Here is a 26,871-nt window from a genome sequence, read left to right as displayed (position 1 = left end):
GTGAAATGGATTATTGAAAAAGAAATCTTGGAGATCTTGGTTTTATCCACTGGTTCTTGATTGAATGAAGGCAGATCAGATGCGAGCTTAGTCTGTTTGTTAGAAAGGCGTATTTAAGTGGACAAAATTATGACATAAGTCACCAGGCAAAAGTCTGTCATTTCAGAATATCAAGTTATGTCATTTGGATTAAAAGTGACAAGGTCTACAAAAAAATTAAAATATAAAATAAAATAAACATATATATATATATATATATATTATATATATATATGAATGAATTGTTCACAATAAGACACATAACTTGCATTTTGAAAATAGATAGGGTTAATTTCAATGTCGTGCCAACTTAAATGTATAAAATCTTGAAAGCCAAAAAATTGTTCTCTTGCTTTACTCAACAGTTGTGCATCTTTCAATAAAATTGATTAAAAAGATTGTTTTGAGCTCCTGGTCTTGATGCCACATGTTGAGTGTCCCATGTTTCCAGCAGAGATACGTAATCCTTGTTTGTTGAACTATTAATAGCAGCCCTGTGGGTTTCTGTGATCCCTTGGTGATGTTCAGTATGTTTTGTGTTCGTTTTTCTTTTTCCTACAGGTCACAAATCGCAAAGAGAAGAGCTTGATTCTATTCTTTTTATTTTTGAGGTAAGAAATATAGATAATCATTGATGGCTATTTAAACGCATTAGTTCAACCTCATCAGCTTTGATTTCATTGTGATACTCTCTCCTGTGTCAACTCTCATTCACATACTCCCATCTGGCGCAATATGAATGTTCGCACTGTTACGTGATCCACTAAGTTCATATTTACCGAGGCATCAGTTGCATCAGTAATGAGATCATTGATAAGAGAGATTGACGTGCACCTGACAGATAACTGTGAGTCTCTCACACAGAAAACAGGTGTTCTTTACCACACCCTAAATGCTTCTTATGAGTCACGCTGTAGCTTTTGCTCACCTGGTTATGCCCCTATGGGCTGTTTGTAATGGTGAAGGCTGGAGACACTTCAGATGCCCCGTCATGACGAGACAGGCATGATGTCTGCGTGTAGGAGAGCTATTGCAACATCCCAGCCTGTTTCAATGTCACAAGGAAGTCCAGTAATGCGTGTTTGCACAAATCTGTTCATCTGTTTTGAAATGTAAAAATATGCTACACTCACAACATTTTTCCATCCTTTGTTACATTGACTGAGTTGTTTAAATGCATGTGCTAACATGAGTACATATAAAGGCATGTCTGTAGTCAAATCCATGTGCTTACCTTGCAGAAAATCCTACAGCTGTTACCAGAGCGAATACAAGGAAGATGGCAGTTCCACAGCATAGGTGAACATTTCTACTTTTGTAAATGCTGCTGTTTAAAAGTTAGGGGTAGATACGGTTTTTAAAAGAAGTCTCTTATTCTCACCAAGGCTGCAGTTTTTACAATTTAAACTAACTGTTTTCTATTTGAATATAGTTCAAAATGTCATTTATTCCTGTGATGCAAAGCTGAATTTTCAGCAGCCATTACTCCAGTCTTCAGTTTCACAAGATCATTCAGAAATCATTACAATTTGCTCATTTGCCGCTCAAGAAACATTTCTTATTATTATCAATGTTGAAAACCGTTGTGCTGCTTAATATATTTGTGGAACTGTTTTTTTTTTAATTCTTTGATAAATAGAAAGTAAAAAAAAAGCATTTATTTGAAATAGAAATCTTTTATAACATTATAAATGTCCTCACCATTGCTTTTGTCAATTCAATGCTTCCTTGCTGAAGTAAAAGTACTAATTTGAGAAAGAAAAAAAAAGTCTTCCTGACCCCAAACTTTTGAACGGTAGTGTAAATGGAGTGTAGCTTTGGACTAATGAGCTTTCACTATGGGCTTAGCCAAAACAGAAACCAAGTCACATATAGATAGGGCAGAAAACTTAATTTCACATGGAAGAGATCTGATGGTGATACTTTGTGCCTGGTTGAGATGGTCTTAATATCTTGTATTGTCCGGTGGTCTCTCCTTTTCCTCTGCTCTGAAGTCTTTTAGCAGAAGGATACACAGACCACCAAGATAAACACAGAGAATGCCAAGGACCTGGGGCCCAGAAACACCCAGATCTGACCGAGAACTCTGACATTACAGTCCTTCATCAGTGAGATAAACAATATGTGACCATAACAATAACATGAAGGATTTTCAGATTTATTTTACTTTGCTCTTTTCTTAATAAACCCACATTCCATACAAACAAATAAACATCACTGACAGATTATAAGCAAAGAGACCAGAGCAAACATGTTTTCCAGAATTATCTAGTAAGCCAGCTCATTTATAAGCTATGAATTTGTTCCTCAGATTAAACTACTGTGTTGCTTCATAGGTCTAATTCTGAAGAAACTGCTACACACTGGAAACTCCCTAAAGGTATTAAATGTCTAAATAATTACATAATTTACATTATATAAAAGGTCAAAATCTCAATAAACATTGTCATTGTATGAGTGATTATTGTTCTTTTGTTTTTAATTTTAAATAAATATTTTGAAATCCTTAATTTCTTAAATGGTTTTGTCTTAGAGTGCATAATTGTTCAGTACATGTTATTAAGGGTTTTTTTTTTTGCTGACATAACCAAGGTTGTGAAGGCTGCTAAAAATCATTTTAACCAATAATATGGTTGTATGTTTGGTGTATAGATCCGGAGGGAAGGGGTGCGTCTCTTCCTTCTGTGGATGCAGGCTCTGCAGCACAACACTCTGCGAGAGCAGCTCTGGATTTTCGCCTGTCTAATCCCTGGATTCCCTGCACCACAGTCCGAGCTTGGCCCTCGAACCCTGGATAATCTGATCAGCCCTCCCCTTAACCTTCAGGAGCGTGAGTGTTTGTTTGCAGTCTCTCACATCTTTTTTTTTTTTTCACACATTTCTTTTATACTTTTGTAGTATTTTTTTTTTTAGTCTCTAAAGGACATGTTTAATGTTATTCAAGATTTCTCTCACCAAAATAGTCAATTTAATTTTTCATTTTCCATCCCCTCACTGACATTTAAAATTTAAAGTTTTTTTGCCTCTGTAGCTTTAAGACTTATTTAAATTACCTTTGTTGGCTATATTAAAGTGTTTATTAATGTTTTGAATTATTTGTTTTAATTTAAATTTTAGTTTAATTTTTAAAGTTTACTGAGTGCTTTTGTCTTTTTTCTAGTGTTTATTATTTCTATTTAGCTTTAATTTATTTTTTATTTTAGTTATTTAATTATAATTTTAGTACTTAAACTTATTGTCTGTTAGTTGCCAGAGCAACGTTTCTAATATTCATTTATATTTTTAACAAATATTTAAATTTAACTTTACATTGATCACAATTAACACATTATTTGTAATAGTTTTAGTTTTTTAGTTGTTAATTAATAACAACACTGGCTCATTGTTGTGATACCGTAACCACAACTACTTCTGAATTGCTCAGTTCTGCAGTTTAGCTTCAATAAATGTTTTGTGTGGACTGTGCTGGAAGATTTGTGTTGAGTATCTTCAAAGTAAACATGTTTTTGTCCATTTCTGCAGCTCAAGTGACCCCAGAGGAGATCAGTCCCCTGGTGCCGCCCCAGTCAGGAGACAAATCCCAGGAAGATCTAACTGGCTACTTCCTGGAGGCTCTACTAAAATACATGGTAAACCAGGTACTCCCCTCCTCCTACTAACACTGCTGACGCTAACACGGCTGGCGCAGACCCAACGCTAAAGTTGCAGAAACCAAACTTACGTGCCACTGACTGACCCCAGATCTGCATGCATTTGATGCCAGATACCCTTGCTGCAGCGATGTGTTTCCCTGGCGCTGTAACGGCTGCTCTGCTTCACACCCTCCCTAACATAAACAACAGCACCACGCGCTGCCTGCCTCCACCAACCCCACTGTCCTCCACCAAACACAAACAGGCTGTTCTGTCCCAGCTGCTGTGTTTGTGCTCAGCTTTCCATGTGTGTTCTGTCTCCCTACAGGCCAAAAGTCTAGAGTGGAAGTGCAAGGAGAACCACGAGAAGGGGTTTGCCTTCTTGTTCGCCAATTTCAAAAAGTATTACCTGCCCCATATCTTCCCCAACTTCTCCAAGGAGACCAGTTTGTACAATCCAATTCTGGGTAAGAGTTAATGATAATCCTTCTTTGTCAAAGCAAACCTAATTTTTATTTCTGCTTGTTTTTGAGGATCTATTTAGCAAGTTATAATTGCTCAGGATGATAAACTGTCTAATTTGGGTTTGTGTCCTGTTTTATAATAGAGGTTCCACCCATGAGACCAAAGCCTTACTACATAGTTGTAAAAAGAGACCCAGAGACCAATGAAGCCCTGTACTGCACTAAAGAGAACTTCCTTAATGCCAGAGTCATATTTATCCGCTGGCTGGTCTCCTTCTGGCTGGAGCCACGGTCAAACACAGGAACACACATTCCTGGCATGGAAGGAGAAAACGTGCCAAAGAACATCCAGGTAGCAACACACAGATCTTCACATGTATGATGCAGTAATGGTTTTAATGTAGTTTTAGGGTTGGCGTTACTTTTAAAAGGGATAGTTAATCCAAAAATGAAAATCTACAGGTTATCAAACTTCCATAAGGTCCATAAAGGTATTGTAAAACGAATCCTTATGAATCAAGCACTTTAGTCCAAGACTTGTGAAGAGATACATTTGCTTCATTTGATGAACAGATTTAAAGGGATAATTCACCCAAAAATGAAAATTCTGTCAATAATTACTCACCCTCATGTCGTTCCAAACCTGTAAGACCTTCGTTCATCTTCGAAACACAAATTAAGATATTTTTGATGCATTCCGAGAGCTCTCTGACCCTCCCATAGACAGCAAGGATACACGATCAAGGCTCAGAAACATAGCAAGGACATCGTTAAAATATTCCATGTGACATCAGTGGTTCAACCATAATTTTACGAAGCTACGAGAATAATTTTTGTGCGCAAAGAAAACAAAAATAATGACTTTATTCAAATATTCGTCTCCTCCACGTATGTGCTGTTCTGTGTCAGCAGCACCGTATGCGGATACGCTGTTTACGTTGTTTAAGCTTTGATCTGAATGTAAACAACGTATCCACGTACATATGTTGCATACGTTGTTTACGTACGTGATACTCTCCAAAATGGCGCTATAGGGTGACGCGGAGGAGACAAATTGTTGAATAAAGTCGTTATTTTTGTTTTCTTTGCACAAAAAGTATTCTCGTAGCTTCGTAAAATTACAGTTGAACCACTGATGTCACATGGACTATTTTAACAATCTCCTTGCTACGTTTCTGAGCCTTGATCGTGGAAGGATCCTTGCTGTCTATGGGAGGGTCAGAGAGCTCTCAGAATGCCTCAAAAATATCTTAATTTTTGTTCCAAATATGAATGAAGGTCTTACGGGTTTGAAACGACATAACGGCTTTGGGTGAACTATGCCTTTAATTTAGGCTTTTATTTACATCTAAACAATGATCGACACACATAGAGCACATCACATATGGCAAACATGGAAGCTCAAATGTGCATGCATGATACACAAGAACCAGTGTTCTAGCATGTGATGCACCATATGTAATTCACTCCATGTATTTATGTTTATATTTAAGTAAAAGCCTGAATTAAGTCTATTCATCAAGTGATTGTATCTCTTCATAAGACATTGATTAAATCAATTAATATGGATTTGTTTTGCAGTGTCTTTATCTTCAAAGTTTTGGTTTCCTGGACTTTTTTAATGGAGGGGCAGAAACCTCTCAGGTTATATATCTTAATTTGTGTTTCAAAGATGAACCAGAGTCTTATGGTTTAAAATTACCTGAGGGTGAGTAAATGATGACAGAATTTTCATTTTTGGATGAACCAATCCCTCTAAGGTCTCGACTGGTAACCGGGAGGTTGTAGTTTAAAGTCTTGCTACACAGTTACACATTTAATCCCAGGTAGCTCCTAGTGTTGTCTCAACACCATTGAACAAGCTGAACGTTTTTGCGATGCTTCTGCTGTTTCAGAGAGCGGCAGCGGGCCTGGCTGCCCGAGGGGAGAATGGCGGCCTGAGACCAGATGGTCTGGATGGGGGTGGAACTGGCGAACCGGAGCAGTCGCACTCCAACACCAGCACCCTGACGGAGAGAGAACCCAGCTCCTCCAGCCTCTGCAGCATGGACGAAGAACACCTCACCGACATTGAGGTGGTGCGCCGGGTCCTGTGCTCCTGTAGAACCAATGTCAACTTTATCACCGAGATCTTTCGACAGGTAACTATCATGAGGAACAGAAGGACTTCAGCAAATCTAAATATCATTGAAAGAGGAAGAAGTCTGGCACATTTTGAAGAAGTTGTGATGAGAGAAGTTGATTGTTCTGATCAGGGACTTCTTTGTCCTAAGGTGATTGGAGCTCACAAAGAGGAACTGCTGTGTGAGAATTGTTAAACATGAATAAGGATTGTAATGGCCCATTTTCTGAAGATCTCAAAGACCCTATTCAAAATGGTGCACTTGATGTAGGGCTGGACAATAATTCAATATCAATATGTATTGCAATATAATTTTTTTCAATAACGGTGATATGATTTTTAAACACATTTCTGATATTTCGATATACATTACCAGTTTCCCATACATTGATTTATCTGTGCCTTTTGACCTCGTTGAATAAACATGAGCACTGCACATTTCAAAATCATAACACGGCGCGGGTGTTTTATATGAATGTATCTCTGAAGGGAATTGACTGTCTTCAGAAAAGTTGCGATGGCATTTTCATTTGATCTGATAAAGTAGCATTCATGATTGGAGCTGCTTTGATTACAGCCATTACTGGAGAAACCGCTAGTTTTATCACTCTAAAAGCGCCTCCCGCTGGCAGAGAATGAGTTTTCATTTTAAATAAGCCCGTCTCCAGCAACATTTCCAGTTTTTGTTGTTGTTCAATTTTTTTGTTTTCTGCAGCGACTCGGAGCACTTTTCATACCCTTTTTTCTGGCTGAAGCACATTTGTTTCAATCTATAACTGCATTTATTTGATCCAAAGTACAGCAAAAACAGTAAAATGTTTAAATATTTTTACTATTTAAAATTGCTTTCTATTTTGAATAGATTTTAAAATGTAATTTATTCCTGTGATCATACATAGCTGTATTTTCAGCATCATTACTCCAGTCTTCAGTGTCACATGATCCTTCAGAAATCATTCTAATATGCTGATTTGCTGATTATCAATATTTAAAACAGTTGAGTAAATTTTTTTTTCTGGATTCTTTGATGAATAGAAAGATCCAAAGATCAGCATTTATCTGAAATAAAAAGCTTTTGTAACATTATACACTATTCCATTCAGTATCATTTTTATTATTTTTTTTGGGAAAGAAATTATAGAAATTAATACTTTTATTTAGCAAGGATGCTTAAAATTGATCAAAAGTGATGATAAAGGCATTTATAATGTTACAAAATATTTCTATTTCAGATAAATAGTGTTCATATCGATATCGGAATTATATCGTATCGACCGAAATTAAGAAATATATCGTGATATCAATTTTGGCCATATCGTCCAGCCCTATCTTGATGTGTACAAAAGCCTTTTTTTGGTGTGACCTCTTTAGTCACTGATACCTAAGTATATACTATCTGTACACTGATTCTGTCTGTGAATATAAGACTGTATTATATTTTTGCAGGCGTTTCTGCTGCCCATGTGTGAGGCTGCAGCCATGCGTAAGGTGGTGCGGCTGTATCAAGAGTGGATCTCTCTGCAGGATAAGCCTGTGTTTATGAGAGAGCCAGAGGAAGACCGATTCACAAGCCAGCTGGACTCCACCCACGAGCAGAGAACTGATAAAGAGGAGGAGGTAGGTGTCTGAAGTTGACAACAGAGGAATGCAAAGGCGGTTATTACATGCTGAGTCAGCCTGCACAACAGCTTGGTCCCTGTTTTTTTGCATCATGCATAACAGTGGTGGTATTGGCTAATATTCACTTTTTTTTTTTAATTATTGGCTTCCGTCTGGCTAAGTTGATGTAAGAAGCTTATATCAAGGGATTATTTTTCCCCAAGTGTACTTTTTCTAAGCCAAGTTTCTGAAGTATAAAAATAGTATTTATTTACAGTATGTATGTATGTATGTATGTTTATTTTAAAACAGGATTAAATGGTTCACTGAAGTGTTAAATATAATATAAATTATATTATAGTATATTACAGTGCATTATAGAATAGTATATTATAGTATGTTATATTATATCATTGATGATTACAACATTGAAAACAACATTGGAGTTTAGTGTGAGATTTATTTTATTTGTTATAATAGAATAATTTTTTTTATAAAACAGATAAAACAGCATATGTTTTTATATTGACCATCTAAGCAATTATCTTATTAATATTAATATTAAGAATTAATATTATTAATTCTGTACTGCTGTTGTTTAAACACCAGTCAATGTCTGTTCTGTTTTGTGTGTAGGATATTGGGCTCACGGTGTCCGTTCACAATCGAAACCCTAATTGGTGTAGTAGGAATTCTGGGAGTAAATCCTCTGATTCTGAGGTATTGGAGTATAATGTCCATGCTGGTGTCCAGGCCACACTACAGGTAAGTTTAGGTGTTGGTGTACAGGTGGTTTACGATCTAGACTGGAAACCAAAAGATTGTTGGTTGTAGATTGTAGGTTCAAACCCTGCAAAAAATAGTTGACTGTTTATTTTTTATTAATTATTTTTTCCGAGTTCAGTTCATGGAATGTTTTGTAAAACATTTCTCCTTCCAGTCTCAGTTCACCACTACAATCTTTTTTTCTTTCAGGTTTTCATCACCAACTCCTCCAACGTCTTCCTTCTGGAGGCAGCCAATGAGCTGAAGTCACTTCTGGAAGAGCATGTTGACATGTGCAAGCGTGTGCTCAATATATACCGCAGTCTGGTCATGCATGAAACCATGAACCAGAAGACCTGGTATGACCATGACATTGCACTTCATTACTCTGGTCTCAGGTATCTGCTTGTAATATCTGCTCATCCTGAGTGTATTTGTGTCTGTCACAGGGAGCAGATCTTGCTGGTGTTGCTAAGGGTAACTGAGTGTGTGATGAAGAGGCCTCCATCTATTATGCCTCATGGGAAGAAGAGTAACACTTTATCGGGCCGTTTGGCTGGGGCCATTTTTCAGGTACCACCCCACTAAAATACCACAGCAGTTAGCTTTAAAAATAAAATAAAATTACTAAAACTTAATTTATAAATAAAACTGAAAATATAAAAATTAAAGCTAATTTAGAATATAATTAAATACTATATAATATATAAATAATTAACTAAAATAACTAGTTAATAATTAATTAAATTAATTACTTAATAAATTAATTAAAATAATTTCTAGTTTATATGTTGAAGTGTCTGATGTAGTCCATACTCTGTTTGGTCGGTCTTCCTGTTCAGACTCTGATTGTGGCCTGGATCAAAGGGAATCTGAATGTGTACATCTCTCGGGAGCTGTGGGATGACCTGCTGTCTGTACTCTCATCTCTCACCTGCTGGGAGGAGCTGGTCACTGAGTGGTCCCTCACCATGGAGACACTTACCAAGGTACTAGCACGCAACCTTTACAGCCTGGACCTGAACGAGCTGCCCCTGGACAAGCTCAGTGAGCAGAAACAGAAAAAACACAAAGGCAAAGGTGAGTTTGTACAAAAATACAAAATCACAATGAATACTTTTAATGCTTGTACACAGACGAAGGTAGTTGCACAACATGCAAACTTAAGCTCTCATACCAGCTTCACTATCACAAGTATAAATGATATATTTGTCCCTGCTACCTCTAGGTGGCGCCCATGAGTGCCAGAAAATCACTGTGGATAGGTCGTTCTCCAAAGGCTGGAGTCGAGACCCACCAGGCCAGGCTGCTGCCATGAGACAGCGCAGCGCTACCACTGCTGGCTCACCAGGCATCGAGAAGGCCAGAAGCATCGTCAGACAGAAGACAGTTGGTGAGTGTGTTTCAAACCCTTCTTGTCCTCTCTTCCTGTCAGTTTAAACCTATTTTAGGTTGCTTTAAATTGTGCAACCTTTGCTTATGTTTTTATCTGCATTACTCTGTTACCCTGGTTCAGGAAGACAAAGATGAGCAAAGATGAAGATATTTACAAGGAGAGAACATGATTGTGTTAAACGATGTACTTTAAGGTGCAGTCACATTAGTGTAATTTCGGCAAAATTTTGTGGGCAAAAATGTCTGTTGTCAATAGTGTAGAGATGTATAAAGCACCGCTTAAACAGATATCACTTTCAAACCAAGCAGCTTTTCAACATAGTGTATTCACGTAACCAACTTGAACCTATTGCGAAATTTGCTTAGGAAAATATTTCATCCTAACACGATATTCCAGGTCGAGTGGATTTCTATTGAAATGACTGGTTTTCACCCACAAAAATTCTGCAAAGTATGATAAATGTGACTGCACATATTGCATCATATTTTGCATGCACTCTTTTGTCAGTAGTACACTTGTGTTAGTGTATTATGATAGTATAATATAATACAATCGCTTTTGATACCATATAATCTATTGCATATATTGTGCATTAGCTTCTAGTTAAACTCATTACTGTAAAATTCATTATTACTACTGCTATTTTGGCCATACTTACAACATTGTGAAGCTGAATAACTCGCAAACTCCTTTTTTAATAGTGCAAGGATTCTGGGTAATATTAACCCATAAAGCATGGACTGATGTACAATAATGCACTACTGTTCAAAAGTTTGGGGTTGCTAAGATTTTTAAAATGTTTTTGAAAGAAGTCTCTTATTTTCTATTATAATATATTTTAAAATGTAATTTATTCTTGAGATTTTAAAGCTGAAATTTCAGCATCATTACTCCAGTCTTCAGTGTCACATGATCCTTCAGAAATCATTTTAATATGCTGATTTGCTGTTTAAGAAAGATTTCTTATTATCATCATTGTTAAACACAGTTGTGCTGCTTAGTATTTTTGTAATACATTTTTTCAGGCTGATAAAGACAAAGTCCAAAAGAACAGCATTTGTTTGAAATAGAAATCTTTTGTAACATTAAAAGTGTCTTTAACTTTCTGATTAACTTGATGCATCCTTACTGAATAAAAGTATTTTCTTCAAAAAAAAAAAAAAAAAATCGTACTGATCCCAAACTTTTGAACAGTTGTGTGTACTGCATAGCATCTGGGTGCTTTCACATACTATTTTCAACACTGTATGATGATAAAAATTCCTATTTTGTAATATTAATACCTTAATATACGTCACCTAACACCTAATTTAGCAGACTACATAGTGCACATAGTTTGTAAATGGGAATGCAGCCTTAGGCTAAAAAAACACTGCCATGTGACTCATCCAAAACAAGATGGAATGTCTTTAACAAGTCTTGTTTCTCCTATTAACTTCACAATCTAGATATACCAGTGACATGATGTTCATGTGTATGTCAGTGTTGATCTGATATGCACTGATAAGGTCACTTCTTTACCTCTTGTTTGTAATGCTCACTGCTTTCTGCCATCCCTTTCTCTTTTTCTCTCTCTCCATCATGTCTTTCTCTTCCCTAACTTCTCCTGTGTTCCTCTATCACTCCTTATCTCTCTTTGCCCCATTTCCCTTTCTCTCTCACACTCTCCGTCTTCTTGTCGTTCTTCTCTTTTTCTCTTTCTGGGTGTGTGCGCGGTCTGTAGCTCTGCGTAGTTGCTCTACAGGGGACAGTCTGCTGTCCTCAACCTTTATCCGCAGTGCTAAAAGCGCACCTGTCCTGATCCACCCCGTACACCCTCTCCTGCCTGATTCTGTCCTCACTCCCCTAGCTGACGAGCTGTCAGGTAGAGCCCTCTACGCCCGTATCGGCACTCTCGCCTCTGACTGCGTCCCAGCCTATGGATGTGCATGTATATGTATGTGTGCTACACTTCCTCTAGTTAGCATCCCCTGCCTGTCTGTTTTATGTGTATAGTAATTTTCATTTAATAGATCTGAATGAGTTTTTTGTGTGTTTAATGTGCAAGATTTCCTTCTCATTCATCATTGCTTTAAAGCCTCATGCATTGATGCAGATGCTCTCTGACAGGATGAATCTCAAGACAAATGTTAATAAATGTTTTGGTCACTTTTATCCACAAATTCAAATTAATCTTTTGCCGAAATAAAAAATACATTTTATACTATTTTTACCATTATATTTTCCCATCTGGATTTATTTTATGTTTAAATTTTTTGGGCTAGAAATACTATAAAAATTAGAAATATTATCGGTACAGTTTTACAATATGGTACAATTTGTTAACAATAGTTAATTTAGTAGTTATCATAAACTTAACAATAAATACAATTTGTTACACTTATTAGTTTTGTTTAATGTTAATTTCTTAATATACCCTTTTAATTGTTCAGAGTACATTAATGTAAATTCATTAGTTAAATTTGAGTTTTAACTTAAAAAATGTAACACCTATTAATATATGTGGAAATTAGCATTTACAGCTTATAATAATGCATGTTAAAGGTTATTCTTTGTTATTCATTTGATTTTGGGGTGGAACATGACCCAGACATTTCTTTGTGTGCTCTTCACCCAACAGAACTATTGAGTCCTGCATGTGTGTGTTTGTTGTCTGTACTGGTTTCTTTTCCTCGTCTTTGAAAATCTACAGTATTATCCTTCTTGCATCACCATTCATCCAATATAATCCCTCTTCACACCCAGAACTTTTGAGAAAAATACCCGCTACAGGATTTACCTTTGTCTGCATTTCATGATCATAATATTTATCTAGAACAACTGGGAGAATGTCAAAATAGAAGCATTCATTTTTGTCTTTTAAAGTGATTTGCTTTCTTTTTGCTTGTGATCTTACATGTTTAATTTACCTTTGAGGTTCATTTGTAAATTTCATTAGATTTAATTGTTTTATGTATGCATGTGTTTTTGCATGTAAAATGTGGCCACTGTGGATCAGTTAATATGATAACACTTTCTAGGTCTTTTCATCACCTCTTAGGTATCTGAAATTTTAAGACTTGAAACATAAACTTGTCTTTAAAATAATATTACTGACCATATTCTTGAGTAAACGCACTTGCATTTTTAAATGTGCTGATCGATACATATCTGTTCGTGTACAGACCTGGAGGAACCTCCCATTGTCCAGCGCGGGTCGCGGATCCGCCACTGCTCTCAAAGTGAGGAGACCCCATCGTCCGAGGTGTTTTCTGCCTCCGGTGAGCTGGAGCAGCCTCCGCTCCCCCGCAGCAGCAGCGCCTCTGACATCATGGAGCCCTTCATCGCAGAGCGGGTCAAAGGTGCACTTCCTGTCTCTGACAGTCCCTCTCACTCCTCCCACTTTACCACCACCACCTCTGAGTCCCCCCACAGTTCCCCGACCCCACACCAGCTTACTGACCCACATCAACCCCCCGACAACCAGGCATCCCTGGAGGTGGGCGAAAGCATCTATGACCATCTCTGCCAGATGCCGGGGCAGCAACCCCCCTTTATCCCTGATTGGTCCTGTCCAGCAGCGGCCTCGAGCAATCAAAACGAGGGTGAAGGGGAGGAGGATGTCTTCAGCACTTTTAGGGAGTTTTGTAGCAAGGAGGAAGTGAAGGTGGAAGCAGGTGCAGATAACAGGCAGGTGCAGCTTGGGGGAAGTGGGGATTGGGCGCTAGAATGGGATAAAGAGATGGAGCAAAGCGAGAAGAGTTTTTATGAGTGTTTAGAAGAATGTGATTGGGATTTGAGTGTTAGTACGCAACCAGCAGAGGGCAGCAAAGTCACGCAGCTACACCGCCAGAATGCCACAGACAGGGCTAGTGAGCGCGAGCTTAGTCCGCAGGCTTCCCAGGTTGCACCCAGGCCCAAACTATCCCATCTTGATCCCAATAAACGCCACAGTGGTGGTGTCCACGTCAGCTTCCGCCCATCCACAGAGTCTGTGCAGTTTCACAACCCTCTGGACCCCAAAGAGGCGCACTGGAAGACCCGTCTCCGCCGTCTCGGCCACTTCAGCAGCCACTCGGTTGGGGCGAGTGGGGCAGCGGCCAAGGGTGTGGGGGAGGGGGTCACCTGTTGCGAGGCGGTCGAGCGGGATAGAGGCTCCATCAGCGGGGCTAGACGCGGCCGACTCGGCCGCCCAACTCTCCGCCCACGGGGGCCCCGTTCTAGGTCTCAGGAGTCAGGGTGCAGCCCGTCACGGCAGCACCAGGTGGCGCTGTTGGGCGGGGTGTATAAGTCTATGGTCCACGCTCTCTCCAAACCCAAGGCCCAGGCAGCGTCGCCCCAGCGTCACAGCAAAGCGCCTGCCACTGAGGCCCACCTGAAGGACCTGTACACTCACGTTATGGGCTATTTTGGAAGAAAAACATCAGGTGAGGACTCGGTCGGCTCAATGTCAACATGGAAGACATGAAAAATGTGACCAAAGCGCCTGTGCGTTTTCCCTTTTTTTCTCTCTTTTCTTGTGACTGTTTGATTTTTGCTGAATGTGGATTGAATTGAAGCCTCTTTTTGTATTTTCTTTCAAAGTAGCTCAATTCCAAAAAAAAAAAAAAAGACTCCCAAAAGACCAACGGTCCCCTACCTGTGGGATGGCTTCCCCTCCTCCTCAAGCTTCTGGGACCTAATCTCTGCTGCCCCTCTTCCCCTGGATGTTGCATGCGACCTCATGCCTACCTCCCCGCCCTCTGTCAATCTCTCACACATGTACATGTACACACATGCTCACTGACACATTCATAAAACACAGTGATCTTTAATACAACCTAATGTTATGTGTTTTAATCTATACAATTCTTAATAACGTCATTTTACTGAATAGTGCACCCAAAAATTATAATTCTTTCATCTTTTATAACCTCATGTTGTTTAGCGGAATTTCCTGAGTGTTCTTTTTTATAATGGTAACTAGGGCTTCAAAAATGACAAAAAAAGCACCTTAAAAGTAGGCTTTCTTAGTCATACGTTAGGGGTGTGCGATAGTATGATTGCACAGACATATGTATGTGTGTAGAGACATATTAGATAAAAAAAAAAACTAATACTGAAAAGTTGAATAAAATTAAATTAAATGTTTTTTAATTCAGAAAATTAAATGACACTTTAAATATGAAGAATATGAAGACTGTAAATATGAAGAGATAGCATGAATACATTTACACTGCAATTACAATTGTATGTGTGTATAGAATATAAAAAATAAACTTGCATTATGAAATGATTCAAAAGATTTAATGACTCTTGTGAAGAAAAAAAAAGAGTCATTAAGTCAGTCATTCAAATGATTCATTCATAAGCGTAATTAAGAAACCATTGCACAACAGTTTTCGTTGGCTTTCCATCTGCATTGTAATAATTCTGAATAATGCAGTGAATGCTTAAGGCATGTTTTGATTTTTTTTTTTTTAAGTGAGTGATATACTTTTTTTTACATAGTTTTAGCTTGCACTTTGTTAAAACAACAATTATGATATTATTCTAGAAAATATATATTGCACACCACTACTTTTGTGATGCTATTTTGTCATTTGTAAAGCTCAATAGTTTCCCGTTTTGAGAAAAAGCACTTTGAGCCCTCTGCAGTATATAAACTTTTGAGTTATACAGGGTTTGGAACAACATAAGAATGCGTAAATGATGACAGAATTTTCATCTAAGAGTGATAAAAACTTGTAGCAGTATGCAGTTGTTGTAGTTGCCATAGGTGCAATGTTTTGTATGGCCAGTAGAGAGCAGCACTATCACTCTCAAAGAGCACTGTTTTCTAAACTGAAGTCTTGTGGTACTGTGTGTTAAAAGCTTGCCAGCTTGCCTGTAGTGTAGTAGCAGGAATCACCTTAGAATGGCTCCTGTGAACAGTTCAGTTGCACAAGCTATTAGTTAATCGGGGGCCTCATGACTTAAACACAGCTTGTAGTCTAAACTAACCAGACTTCTAGAAGTATCCAAATGCCCAAAGTCACCACCCCACCACGTTGTGCTGCCGTGTTGGTATGATTTGTTGTTAACCAGTGGCTCCCTAACCCTTTGCTTTGGGATGAAGGCTGCCTTGTCTTGCTGTGGGTGGCTCCTCTAACATACTCACTGCTGTCTCACTTTAACCTGAGTCAGCATAAGGCTCATTAACTCTTAGGTTTGGACTTCCAGGGTTTGCTCTGTCTCTCTCTCTGTCTGTCTGTCTCTGTTTGGGGACTGCATGAACTGTGAGTAACTGCATCGCTTCAAAACTGAAATCAGTTTTGTGGTTGGCTTCCGTTAAAGATTTTGTTTTTCTGTATGTGTTCTGGTTTAGTGTTTTATGAGTTTAATGTCAAAGGATTTTGGTTGTGTTTAAAGGGCAATAGTGCTGAGTTTCATTTGCTCAGTTTTTCACCACAAACTATTTTACTGTCTTGTTAAAGTTTAACGTAGATTCAAGCATCACATCCATGATTATTTGGTTTCATGCAAATTTTAGCTGATTTTACAAGATGACATTTTTACCATAATGTGAAAAACATTCACTCCTCTTCAAAAGTTTGGGGTCAGTACGATGTATTTATATGTTTATTTCTAAAAGAAATTAATACTTAATGGGCACGTACAATAAGGACGTATTAAATCGATAAAAAGTTACAGTGAAGTTGTTATATTTAACAAAGTTTCTATATAAATAAAATGGTGTTCTTTTGAACTTTCTATTAATAAAAGAATCCTAAACAAAAACTGTATCACAGTTTTCACGAAAAATATCAGTTTCCAAAAACTGATTTTATCATTGAAAATTGGAAATATTTCTTGAGCAAATCAACATATTAAAATTATTTCTGAAGGATCATGTGACACTGAAGACTGGAGTAATTACTGTTGAAAATCCAGCATTACAGTCACAGGAATAAATTGCATGTTAAAATAAATTATTCAATTACAGTTATTTTAAATTGCAATAATTTACAATATTATTTTTTTATTTTATTTTTGTAACTTCTTTTAAAAACATTAAAACACCTTACCCACCCTAAAACTATGAAGTAAAATATATATTTTATTAATTGAATCTGAACAGATTGCCATTGTCAAAAAAAAAAAAAAAGATATGAAAAAGGCGAATGTAAAACATGAGCAAAAAACTAAATGGCACTGTTGTCCTTTAAGAAAAATGTGTTTATTTACTCACCGTCCCCAAACTCAAATAAACTAATTCATAATTATATTCAAGTGCTGTAGAGAGAGTCAGACACCACTACAAAGAGAGAGTCAGTTAGTACATGTCATTCTGCTAGGTCATCTGTGTTTGCACCCTTTTTGGGAGGTCCCTGTAAAATACTGATGTGTCTTTCTGTGCCTGTTGTCTCAGCCAATAAAGATGAGCTGACACCGAAGATGAGGCCCATGTCCAACGATGCTGGCACCAGCAACCCTAATGTCAGTGACCTCATGGACGAGTTCATCCAGGAGAGACTGAGGGCCAGAGGCACTTCTGTATGTCCATGCAAACATTCAGTATGCATAGTCTCTAAAACTACATCTAATTAAAGCATAGTTCTATCTAAACTTGAACATCTTAGATGGTAGAAAAATAAAAAAAGTTCAAATATGTCAATTTAACGCAGTATTTTCTTCATAATTAATCACACTAAATGATCGCATTAAATTGAAATGCCTGATAATAATTTTAAACAAATGAGCAAATACTGTCAGCAAAAGTATCACAGGTCTGCTAAATGCTGCATAATGCTTAACTAAATAATCCAGTTTTTGATTCTGCTGTTGTATGTTATTTTTAGTGTATATTATGTTTTCCTATGTTCTTTTTAGGGCATGACGAGGCGTGGCAGTAGTCCAGGAAGTCTGGAGATCCCCAAAGATCTACCAGAGCTCCTGAACCGTCAGAACGCCACGCGTCCTGCAGACGACCCCGGTGTGCCCTCTGAGTGGACCTCCCCAGCCAGCGCCAGTGGAAGTGACCTCATAAGCTCCGACAGCCAATCAGATTCCTTCAATGCTTTTCAGTATGACAACAAATTTGAAAGTAAGTAGTTCAGGTGGAATTTAAAGGGACAAACCAGTACTGGTTTTAAAAGAAGTTTGATAATGAACCCGTGTGTTTGTCTGCAGATTTCAGCTTCCCCCCTGAAACATGTGCTCTGGCCTCTGTGGATCAGGATAGTTTGGGAGGAGCAGGTCAGACCGCAGAGGAACAGGAGCTTTCCAGTCTCACAACACTCCACATTGACTCAGAGACCAGCAGCCTCAGTCAGCATGGCCTGTCAGCTGACACTGTCACCATTACTGGTACACTCTCTCACACTCATATACAACAGGGTGTAGAGGACAGAAAGTTTGTAGGTTATGAACTGCTATAATCACTGTAAGAAACATAGATAACAAAAGTCATCATTTTAAGAAGTCTTTCATTTTTGGGGGACGGAAAGACTGTAATTATTGGCATATAAGTAAATAAAAAAGGAAATAAATTAAATTAAATTAATAGGTAAAATAAATAAATGTGCAGACTGGATATTAAACTGTACCTGGCATTTAATTCAATGTAAGCTTTTGTGTTTTGAAATTTGAATTTAAAAACTTGCAAATACATAACTGTTGTTTTGATTTCTTGGTCTTAATGCATATTTGATTAATTTTCAGTATTTTACTATTTGATTCCAAATAGGGGTGTAACGATTCACTCGTTTTATCGATGCATCGATTACAAATCCTGACGATGCATATGCATTGATCTTGAAACATGATTTTTGAATCGTGAATCGTGAATTACTGTCCGTGAATTTCGGACAGTAATCTATTTAAAACGCTAAGAATCGAATGAATCGCGATTTCTATAGCGATTCAATGCTTTCAAAATATATACACATTAAATTACTACAAGCACGAATTAATGGAGACCTTGAACAGTGTTCGTGCCTCGCATCTCTCCTTCACGCGCTCCACTAACTGCCTGTGACTCACAGGATTGCGCTCGCGCTCCGTTCGTCTCACTTATGCATTTTTTTGAGCAGCTGATGTGTGATCTCTCCTTATTCCTTGTAAAAAAAAAAAAAAAAAAAAATTATAATAATACATACTGTACATACATAAAATTATTGTATTTGATATTTCTGTCACTTCTGAAATGATGGCTACGCCCCTGGTGTGACAAAATGTTGTCCTATACATAATACTTTTAAAGTTCTTTTTAAAAATCTTGGCTTACATACATTTTTACTTATGCCATGTCATGCCATAGCATCATTAAACTAGCATCTAACAATGGACAAAAGTGTTTTTTTTTCTCTAACCTATGGTTCTGCAACCATAAATGCTGCTGTGTAATTTGCCCCCTAACTAAGCATTTAAAGAATTTAGGGGAAGCATTTAAATAATCCTGTGAATGTACTTAAAGAATGCAGAATCGAATCGTTAATCGAATCGAATCGAATTGAATTGTGAATCGAATCGAATTGAATCGTTCTGAATTTGCAAAAATCGTTCTTGAATCGAATCGAAAACCTATGAATCGTGAATCGAATCGAATCGCTGTCTACCCAAAGATTCACAGCCCTCATTCCAAACCATTCACACGTTTTCTTTAGGTTTAAGTTTCAATTTTAACATGCACAGAACAACACATTTGTTGTAGTTGCATTGCGTGTAATGCAAAGATTGTGAACTGCTCACCGAATGTAATTTCTGCAGAAACCAGCAGCAATGAGAAAGACATTATACTGTAAAAGGCAAATAATTCATTATCAGTAGGGCTGGGCACGAAAATCGAAATCGAATCGAATTGGAACATCTGAATCGATACCCAGCCCTAATTATCAGTAGTGGTTCCCTCGGGCAATTAACCCAGATTGCTTTCATTCCGATTACATACCATATTTAAGTCCACACAAACAGCATAATCTCTAACCCTTATTTTCAAGAGCACTAGGGTGTTGTTTGGTAAACCCAAAACTATCCAGACTAACCTAACCAACGAACATTCCCCATGTTAAAAGGATAGATCACCCAGAAATGAAAATTTTGTTATAATTTAGTCACCCTCATGTCATTCCAAACCTGTATGAGTTTCTCTCTTATGTTGAACACAAAAGAAGATATTTTTAAGAATGCTGGTAATCAAACAGTTGATGGTCCCCATTGACTTCCACAGTTTCCATACTATGGAAGTCAATGGGGACCAACAACTGTTTGGTTCTTCAGTATTCTTCATAATATCTTCTTTTGTGTTCAACATAAGAGAGAAACTCATACAGGTTTGGAACAACATGAGGGTGAGTAAATGATGACAACATTTTCATTTTTGAAAAGAACTATTCCTTTAAGTGTACAGAAAGTTTCTTTGGGTAAAAGCATCTGCTGCTTGATTCCTTGCTTTAGAACACCCTGGTATCAGTCACAGTGTTCCCATATGCTGTATGACATTTCTGTGTCATGTTTAGAGATCTAAGTGTTGATGCTCTTGATGTTTCCTCAGGTTCTGAGAGCGCGTCTCCAATGCACTCTCTGGGAGGCTCACGATCACAGACGCCATCCCCCGCCACACTGACTGCCGAACACATCCAGCATAAAGATCTACAGCTGGATGAGAAAATGCACCACTCTGTGCTGCAGACCCCTGATGACCTTGGTAACGTATAGATCGATAGACAGACATACTTAGCTATGAATATGCAAACTAGTACTCTATCTGTTGCATCTTTGCCGTCTTTGTAATGAGCCTACTTGATTGCACTTTGCAGAAACCAGTGAGTTTCCGACAGAGGACTGTAGTGTGATGGCTGGCGGCACTCTGACCGGCTGGCATGCTGATGTCGCCACAGTGATGTGGAGGAGAATGCTAGGAATTCTGGGAGATGTCAACTCCATCAAGGACCCTGAGATCCACGCACAGGTCTTTGACTACCTCTGTGAACTCTGGCAGAACCTGGCCAAGGTGAACACACACACACACATTCAGAGTCCTTCAGTGTGCTCTGAAAGGATGATTTACAGTGCCGTTACTAATCAAATTCCAGTTGAAAAACGTCCTTGTGTTTCTTTTTTTTTCTGTTTCTCTAGATCAGAGACAATCTCGGGATCTCTCTTGACAACCAGTCGTCTCCACCCCCGCCAGATCTGATTCCACCTCTGCGGATTCTGACTCCCTGGCTTTTCAAAGTGAGTTTATCAATATTTTGAGCAAATCCACTTTACTGTTTATCATAGTTGACTATTACTTTATTATTTTATTAGCATACTTTCTTAGTTCTGTGGATCTATCTGTTTGTCTGTCTGTCTGTCTGTCTGTCTATCTATCCATCTGTCCAATCAATAGGTTTGTTCATTCTGTCTGTCTATCTATCTATCTATCTATCTATCTATCTGTCTGTCTGTCTGTCTATCCGTCTGTCTATCCGTCTGTCTGTCTGTCTGTCGATATATCAATTGTTTATAAAGGTTTTGTGCTGTCTGTGTGCAGGCAACTATGTTGGGCGAACGCTATAAGCAGGGGAAACTCCATGCCTATAAGCTCATCTGTAAGATAATGAAGAGAAGACAGGATGTTTCACCTAACTCTGACTTCCTTACGCACTTCTACAACATCATGCACTGCGGCCTGCTTCACCAAGACCAGGTGTGTTTGTGTGTACCTGGTCACCATGTGGATTGACAACTTTGCACAAAACTTTTGTTGACCTCTTCCTCTTTGACTCCCAGGACATTGTGAACACCATCATTAAGCACTGCTCTCCACGCTTCTTCTCTATTGGACTTCCGGGTGCCACTATGCTCATCCTGGACTTCATCGTGGCAGCGAGTCGTGTAACTTCCTGCTCGTCCCTCAATGTGAGAAACCACCAAACTGCTTTCAGATATCACTGCCTTTACATGCGTTAACATCTATGCACGTGTTTGCAAATGTTACATCCAATGTGCCTTTAACTTACTTTTGTCTTTCTCTTTTTTTTCTGTCTTTCTCCCAGGCTCCACGGGTGGAGGCTCAGATCTTGTTGGGCTCCCTGGTGTGCCTCCCAAACTTGTACAATGAACTTCCTGCCCTGCACCCCACAACGGCTGACATTCTCATGACGAAATTCACAGATGTCAAGGTATCACATCCTACCCCAGGAAATCTTTGTATAAATAAAACTTAAAAATATAAAAGCAAAAAATTATTCTCAAGACGCATGGATGCCGTAGTGAGGTCAGGTTATCTACCTCATTTTTCCTTTCTATAATAGTTTTTTTATAATATTTATTTTTCATTTATATATAAAGTTTATTAATAATTTTCATTATTTTATGGTCTTAATTATTATTCATTTAATTATTTAATTGGGCATTGTGCTGGGCGGTTTGACCAAAAATCTGTATCACAGTTTTCTTTAGGATTCTGACAGTTTCATGGTTTATCATTGTTTTTTCCTTGACAGTGCCTTTATATGAGTCAGAATCCATGAAAAAGTTGCAGAACCACTGCATTTTAATCACGATCCAAACAAACATGCTACATGTGGCATGAGCCCTTTTTGATGTAAATTAGATTGGATAATTTCAAAATTTAAAGCAAAACAGAATGGTCTGACCGTAGCTTTGTGAAATTATGCTACTTAAAAACATCTGCACGAATCATAAACAGCAGACGTGCTGAATGAGACGCAAATTCACTCTCTTGACAGCAGGTGGCACTTATGGAACAACAGTGATGCAGCGTTTCCTTGGTTACTACCGTAAACAAAGCACCTGCTTTTAAATGCTACATTAATATGCATGGATATATATGGAGGTAAGATGAAAAGAAAATACCATCTAAACTTTTCTGAATACAGTCAGCTCCCCTCAGAGATACATTCATATAATCCCCCACCCACAATTCACTATTTAAGATTTTCTTCCAAAAGTTTGCGCATGGTGAAGTGAGTTTGCTCTGCCTTCTACAATAGTTGTTTAGTTGTTCCATTAACTAAATGGTTTGGAAAATATGCAGTTTTGTTCATCTTTCCTACAAATAATCTCTGATTTCATGCAGCTACATTAGGACCACTGACCTTCAATGAGGACTTCCTCATGTGTTTGTATCTGTCATCTGCATTTAACCTCTGATCCACCGCCTTCCCTTATGCAAATCCAAGTGGCTGAATGTATGCCACTCCAACGGTTGTTTAGAGTGCAGGGAAATCTGCTGTAATTGTTCCTGCCGACACTAATGTGCTAATGGGCGATCAGCAATGCAGGCTGCATTGAGCCATCTCCATAGAGCTGTTGTTATTGTGTTGCCGTGTTGTTCCGAGCGACGGTAAGGAGCTAATGCCATGCGGCGAGGCGTCCGTCACTCGCATGCAGAAATTCACATGATGGCATCTGATAACCAGGAGCAGGCCATGAATGACAAGACCGTGGTTAACGTGATCCTTTTTCTGTGCGTGTGTGCACGCGGACAGATGCTTCTTTTCCAGATGGTTGGATATGTCATGTTCCGAGTTGCCAGATTGCTGGTTTTATGTCAGATTTTGTGTCTGTTGTGAACGGTTCTGATCATTATCTGTTTGTCTGTCTGCATTATCTCGCTCTGTGCATCTGTGTCTCTGGTGGGAGTGTGTGGGGTGTTGTGTATGTTTCTGTGAGCGAATGTGCTGTGTGGCTAAGAAATGGGTGCATATTATCTGACACACTCTAGATGGAATGAAATTGATCGGTATCAGGATGTCGCCAGATCCTTGAAGAGGACTTTGTGCTCCGTGTATTTTCATTGACTGCCATTCAGAATTGTTTATTTGTTCTGACGCAAGGGTATATTAAATTGATCACAAGTACCAGTAAAGACATTTATATTGTTGCAAAAGATTTCTATTTAAAATAAATGCTGTTCTTTTGTTTTTCTTTCAATATTGATAATAAGAAATCTTCATGATCATGTAAAGACTGGAGTAATGTCTGCTTAAAATTCAGCGTTGTTATTACTGGAATGAATTACATTTTAAAATAATTGAAAACGGAAAGCTATGGAATAAAAAGGTAATTGCAACATATCTCACTTTTTTTGCAATTCTGAGAAAAAAAACTTTCTCTGAGGGGAAAAAAAATCTAAATTGCAAGATATAAACAAGCTTCCATAGAAAACCGTTACTTTAAATTGTAATAATATTTCACAATATTAGTGTTTATTAGTTACTGTATTTTTTAAAAATAAATTTAGCCTTGGTGAGCATAAGAGACTTTCAAAAAATCTTACTGACTCCAAACTTTTGACTGGTGATGTGAATCGCTTATATTTCATATTAGACATTTTAATATTATCTAATCGTTTAAATTATATACAGTATATATTTAAAAAACTATATATATATATATATATATCAGTGGCGTTCCCTCCATATAAGCTGTGAATGCTCCGCATACCCAGGCCATTTGAGAGAATAAGTTCACGGGATAATTCATATAAACATGATTATAAGTTGATCCCTTGTCATTTGAAATGTAACTTAAAGCTTAAAGAGTTAGGAATAAGTACGTAAAATGATTTTTTTTGCCAAACGGCAGTAATTTTCTGTAAATCTACGTCAGTTATTGTTGCTTCCGGGCGAGCGGTTTCTCCGCAGCTTTCTCGTCTCCGCTCTGTTGCTATGACTCGTCAGGATTATAGCGCTTTCTCAGTGGTTTGCTGGTCTGTGGCAGATTTAATGCGCGAAGTAAGCTGTTCGCGAAGCGCTCGCCCAAGCGGAAAAATGCGCTGTGATTTTTTTTGCCAAACGGCAGTAATTTTCTGTAAATCTACGTCAGTTATTGTTGCTTCCGGGCGAGCGGTTTCTCCGCAGCTTTCTCGTCTCCGCTCTGTTGCTATGACTCGTCAGGATTATAGCGCTTTCTCAGTGGTTTGCTGGTCTGTGGCAGATTTAATGCGCGAAGTAAGCTGTTCGCGAAGCGCTCGCCCAAGCGGAAAAATGCGCTGTTGCTGTCAGATCTCGATTGCCGAAAATTACATTGTGTTTGATGCAAAACCAACTCGACTAAATCAAAAGAAAAAAAAAACACTAACTGTATATTTTTACTGTCCACTGAACAACTTACATTTTTGGTCATAGACAACGTATGTTGATGATATAGGCCTACGTTATTGTCAACGTTAAATTTAAAAATAAAAATGTTTATAAAAACGTGGGCTATATAAAATTTTAATAATAACATCATATTGTTTTGCGTATGCTCGTGTCGCTTACAGTTGAAGTCCTTCTCTGATTTTATTATTGTTTGCAAGGTTGCAATGTTACTTTGCGATATTTTAAATACTTTTGGGTATTTTGCATGGTCTGTTATGTCACCCAGGTGGGAGTTTTAACTCCTATTCACTGTGAATAAAAAATAATTTAGCTGATGCAGAGAGACATATAGACCGGGGGAATCCCCCCATCTCCCCACCCTCTGATTACGTATCATAACATAACTATGTGATCATGTTGATCACTATGATCCCGTTAATAGTGATTGTGATTTGAGATTTGTTTTTCTGTTTCAGGAGCATATAATCAAGCACATCCTGACCTCTGCCAGAGATGAGCCTTCTGCACCAGCAAGGTACAAGCCCTGAACACAAACACTTTGTCCTAGTCAAAGCTGACTTAGAAGTGACCACGTTTACTCTGGAATGGTGTGCTGTAGTTCTTAGGTAAATGCTTGCAGCATTTCCTGATCCCGTTCCCCCACACTCCACATCATTTCCTCTTCTATCCCTCTGCTAAATAAAAAAGTGTGGGGAAAAAAAACATATCATTCTTGCTAGGTGTGGCACATTAAATCATTTTCCTGTTCTTAGTGAATGCGAAATGTAGCAAGTAAATCTCAGCTGAACAGACAGTTTGAAATTTCAACCAGAGGACAAAAGGTCAGGTTGGTTATGACAAAAAACTGTAAACGTGAACATCACTAACATGAACACTCAGATAATACAAAGCACACTGCAGCAGACAGAAAAAATGTCATGTCATTGTGCATTAAAATGCATTATACTAATTCCATAGACATAAATCTAATTTTAAAAGGGGATTGTATAATTAATTAACTGATCCCTTGATGTAGCTTGTATAGTATCCTTCATCAGGATTGTATTATTAGTCCAAAAAAGAAAAGAAAAGTCTTGTGTTTTCCAGGTCAGTGCATCCTCCTTGTTAGATTTGGTTTTTAAAATGAAGCAAGCAAACCCCATGGCAGACAGATTAATAACTCTGTACATTACGGTGAGTGTTAGACTGGTGTGGGGCTATGTGTCTGGTCATATCTAGACAGATTAGGAGCAGTGTCATTTAAAGTAATCCAGGAGGACTCAGTAGGATTAGAGTGGATTCTGATGGGGCTCAAGCCATTAGAAGCCCCCATAACTCCCAGTAGAAAAAGTTTGGGTGTTTTTCAGGGAAAAACTGAGGAAGCCTTAGATCATAGAAGGGGCAGACAGGAGGCAGGATTAAATATCTATATGGTCTAGTGGTTAGTGCACATGCCCCAACACATTGAGCTGTGGGCCCCATTCAAGCCACACACATTTGAGTTACACTTGTTTTTGTTTTTCTTTGTGTTTTTTTTTTTTTTTTTTTTAAATGTGCAAAATGTATGTATAGTTGCAGAAGCTGATTTAAAAAAAAAAAACTTTATTCAGCAAGGACACATTCAGTTGATCAGAAGTGACAGTAAAGGCAAAAAATGAAAAGAAATAAATGTAAATAAAGTACAAAATATATTTTTATACATATTTTTAATTTAATTAACTTTTTTATTTATCTATTTTTTAATCTTAAAAAATGTTTTTGCTTGAAGTAAATTCTTTACATGGCAGATGTAAACATTTCCATATCTAAAGCACAAATA

At 37.9% G+C, this 26,871-nt stretch overlaps 1 protein-coding gene across 2 annotated transcripts in view; it reads left to right on the top strand.

Moving 5' to 3' along the window:
- LOC107693153 (ral GTPase-activating protein subunit alpha-1-like) overlaps nt 1-26,871 on the top strand; it is a 67,230-nt gene that overhangs the window by 7,272 nt on the left and 33,087 nt on the right. The window contains exons 3-27 of one of the 2 annotated variants that reach the window (XM_016492429.1): nt 601-650; nt 1,281-1,338; nt 2,376-2,419; nt 2,692-2,869; nt 3,562-3,677; nt 4,000-4,138; nt 4,279-4,487; nt 6,031-6,276; nt 7,704-7,874; nt 8,493-8,621; nt 8,832-8,980; nt 9,071-9,194; nt 9,464-9,701; nt 9,850-10,014; nt 13,182-14,423; nt 17,387-17,511; nt 17,848-18,061; nt 18,148-18,324; nt 20,510-20,662; nt 20,775-20,968; nt 21,094-21,192; nt 21,494-21,649; nt 21,733-21,861; nt 21,999-22,124; nt 25,529-25,587. In XM_016492429.1, coding sequence (XP_016347915.1) covers nt 601-650; nt 1,281-1,338; nt 2,376-2,419; nt 2,692-2,869; nt 3,562-3,677; nt 4,000-4,138; nt 4,279-4,487; nt 6,031-6,276; nt 7,704-7,874; nt 8,493-8,621; nt 8,832-8,980; nt 9,071-9,194; nt 9,464-9,701; nt 9,850-10,014; nt 13,182-14,423; nt 17,387-17,511; nt 17,848-18,061; nt 18,148-18,324; nt 20,510-20,662; nt 20,775-20,968; nt 21,094-21,192; nt 21,494-21,649; nt 21,733-21,861; nt 21,999-22,124; nt 25,529-25,587 — 4,690 coding nt within the window. The remainder of the gene's footprint in view (nt 1-600; nt 651-1,280; nt 1,339-2,375; nt 2,420-2,691; nt 2,870-3,561; nt 3,678-3,999; nt 4,139-4,278; nt 4,488-6,030; nt 6,277-7,703; nt 7,875-8,492; nt 8,622-8,831; nt 8,981-9,070; nt 9,195-9,463; nt 9,702-9,849; nt 10,015-13,181; nt 14,424-17,386; nt 17,512-17,847; nt 18,062-18,147; nt 18,325-20,509; nt 20,663-20,774; nt 20,969-21,093; nt 21,193-21,493; nt 21,650-21,732; nt 21,862-21,998; nt 22,125-25,528; nt 25,588-26,871) is intronic. The other variant, XM_016492430.1, reaches the window with a different exon arrangement.

The sequence above is a fragment of the Sinocyclocheilus anshuiensis genome, unplaced genomic scaffold (genome assembly GCF_001515605.1).
Source record: "Sinocyclocheilus anshuiensis isolate Anshui unplaced genomic scaffold, SAMN03320099.WGS_v1.1 scaffold222, whole genome shotgun sequence".
In the NCBI taxonomy this organism is placed as follows: Eukaryota; Metazoa; Chordata; class Actinopteri; order Cypriniformes; family Cyprinidae; genus Sinocyclocheilus; species Sinocyclocheilus anshuiensis.
The sequence above is the reverse complement of the archived record's forward strand: the minus strand, read 5'-3'. Positions and strand labels throughout refer to the sequence as shown.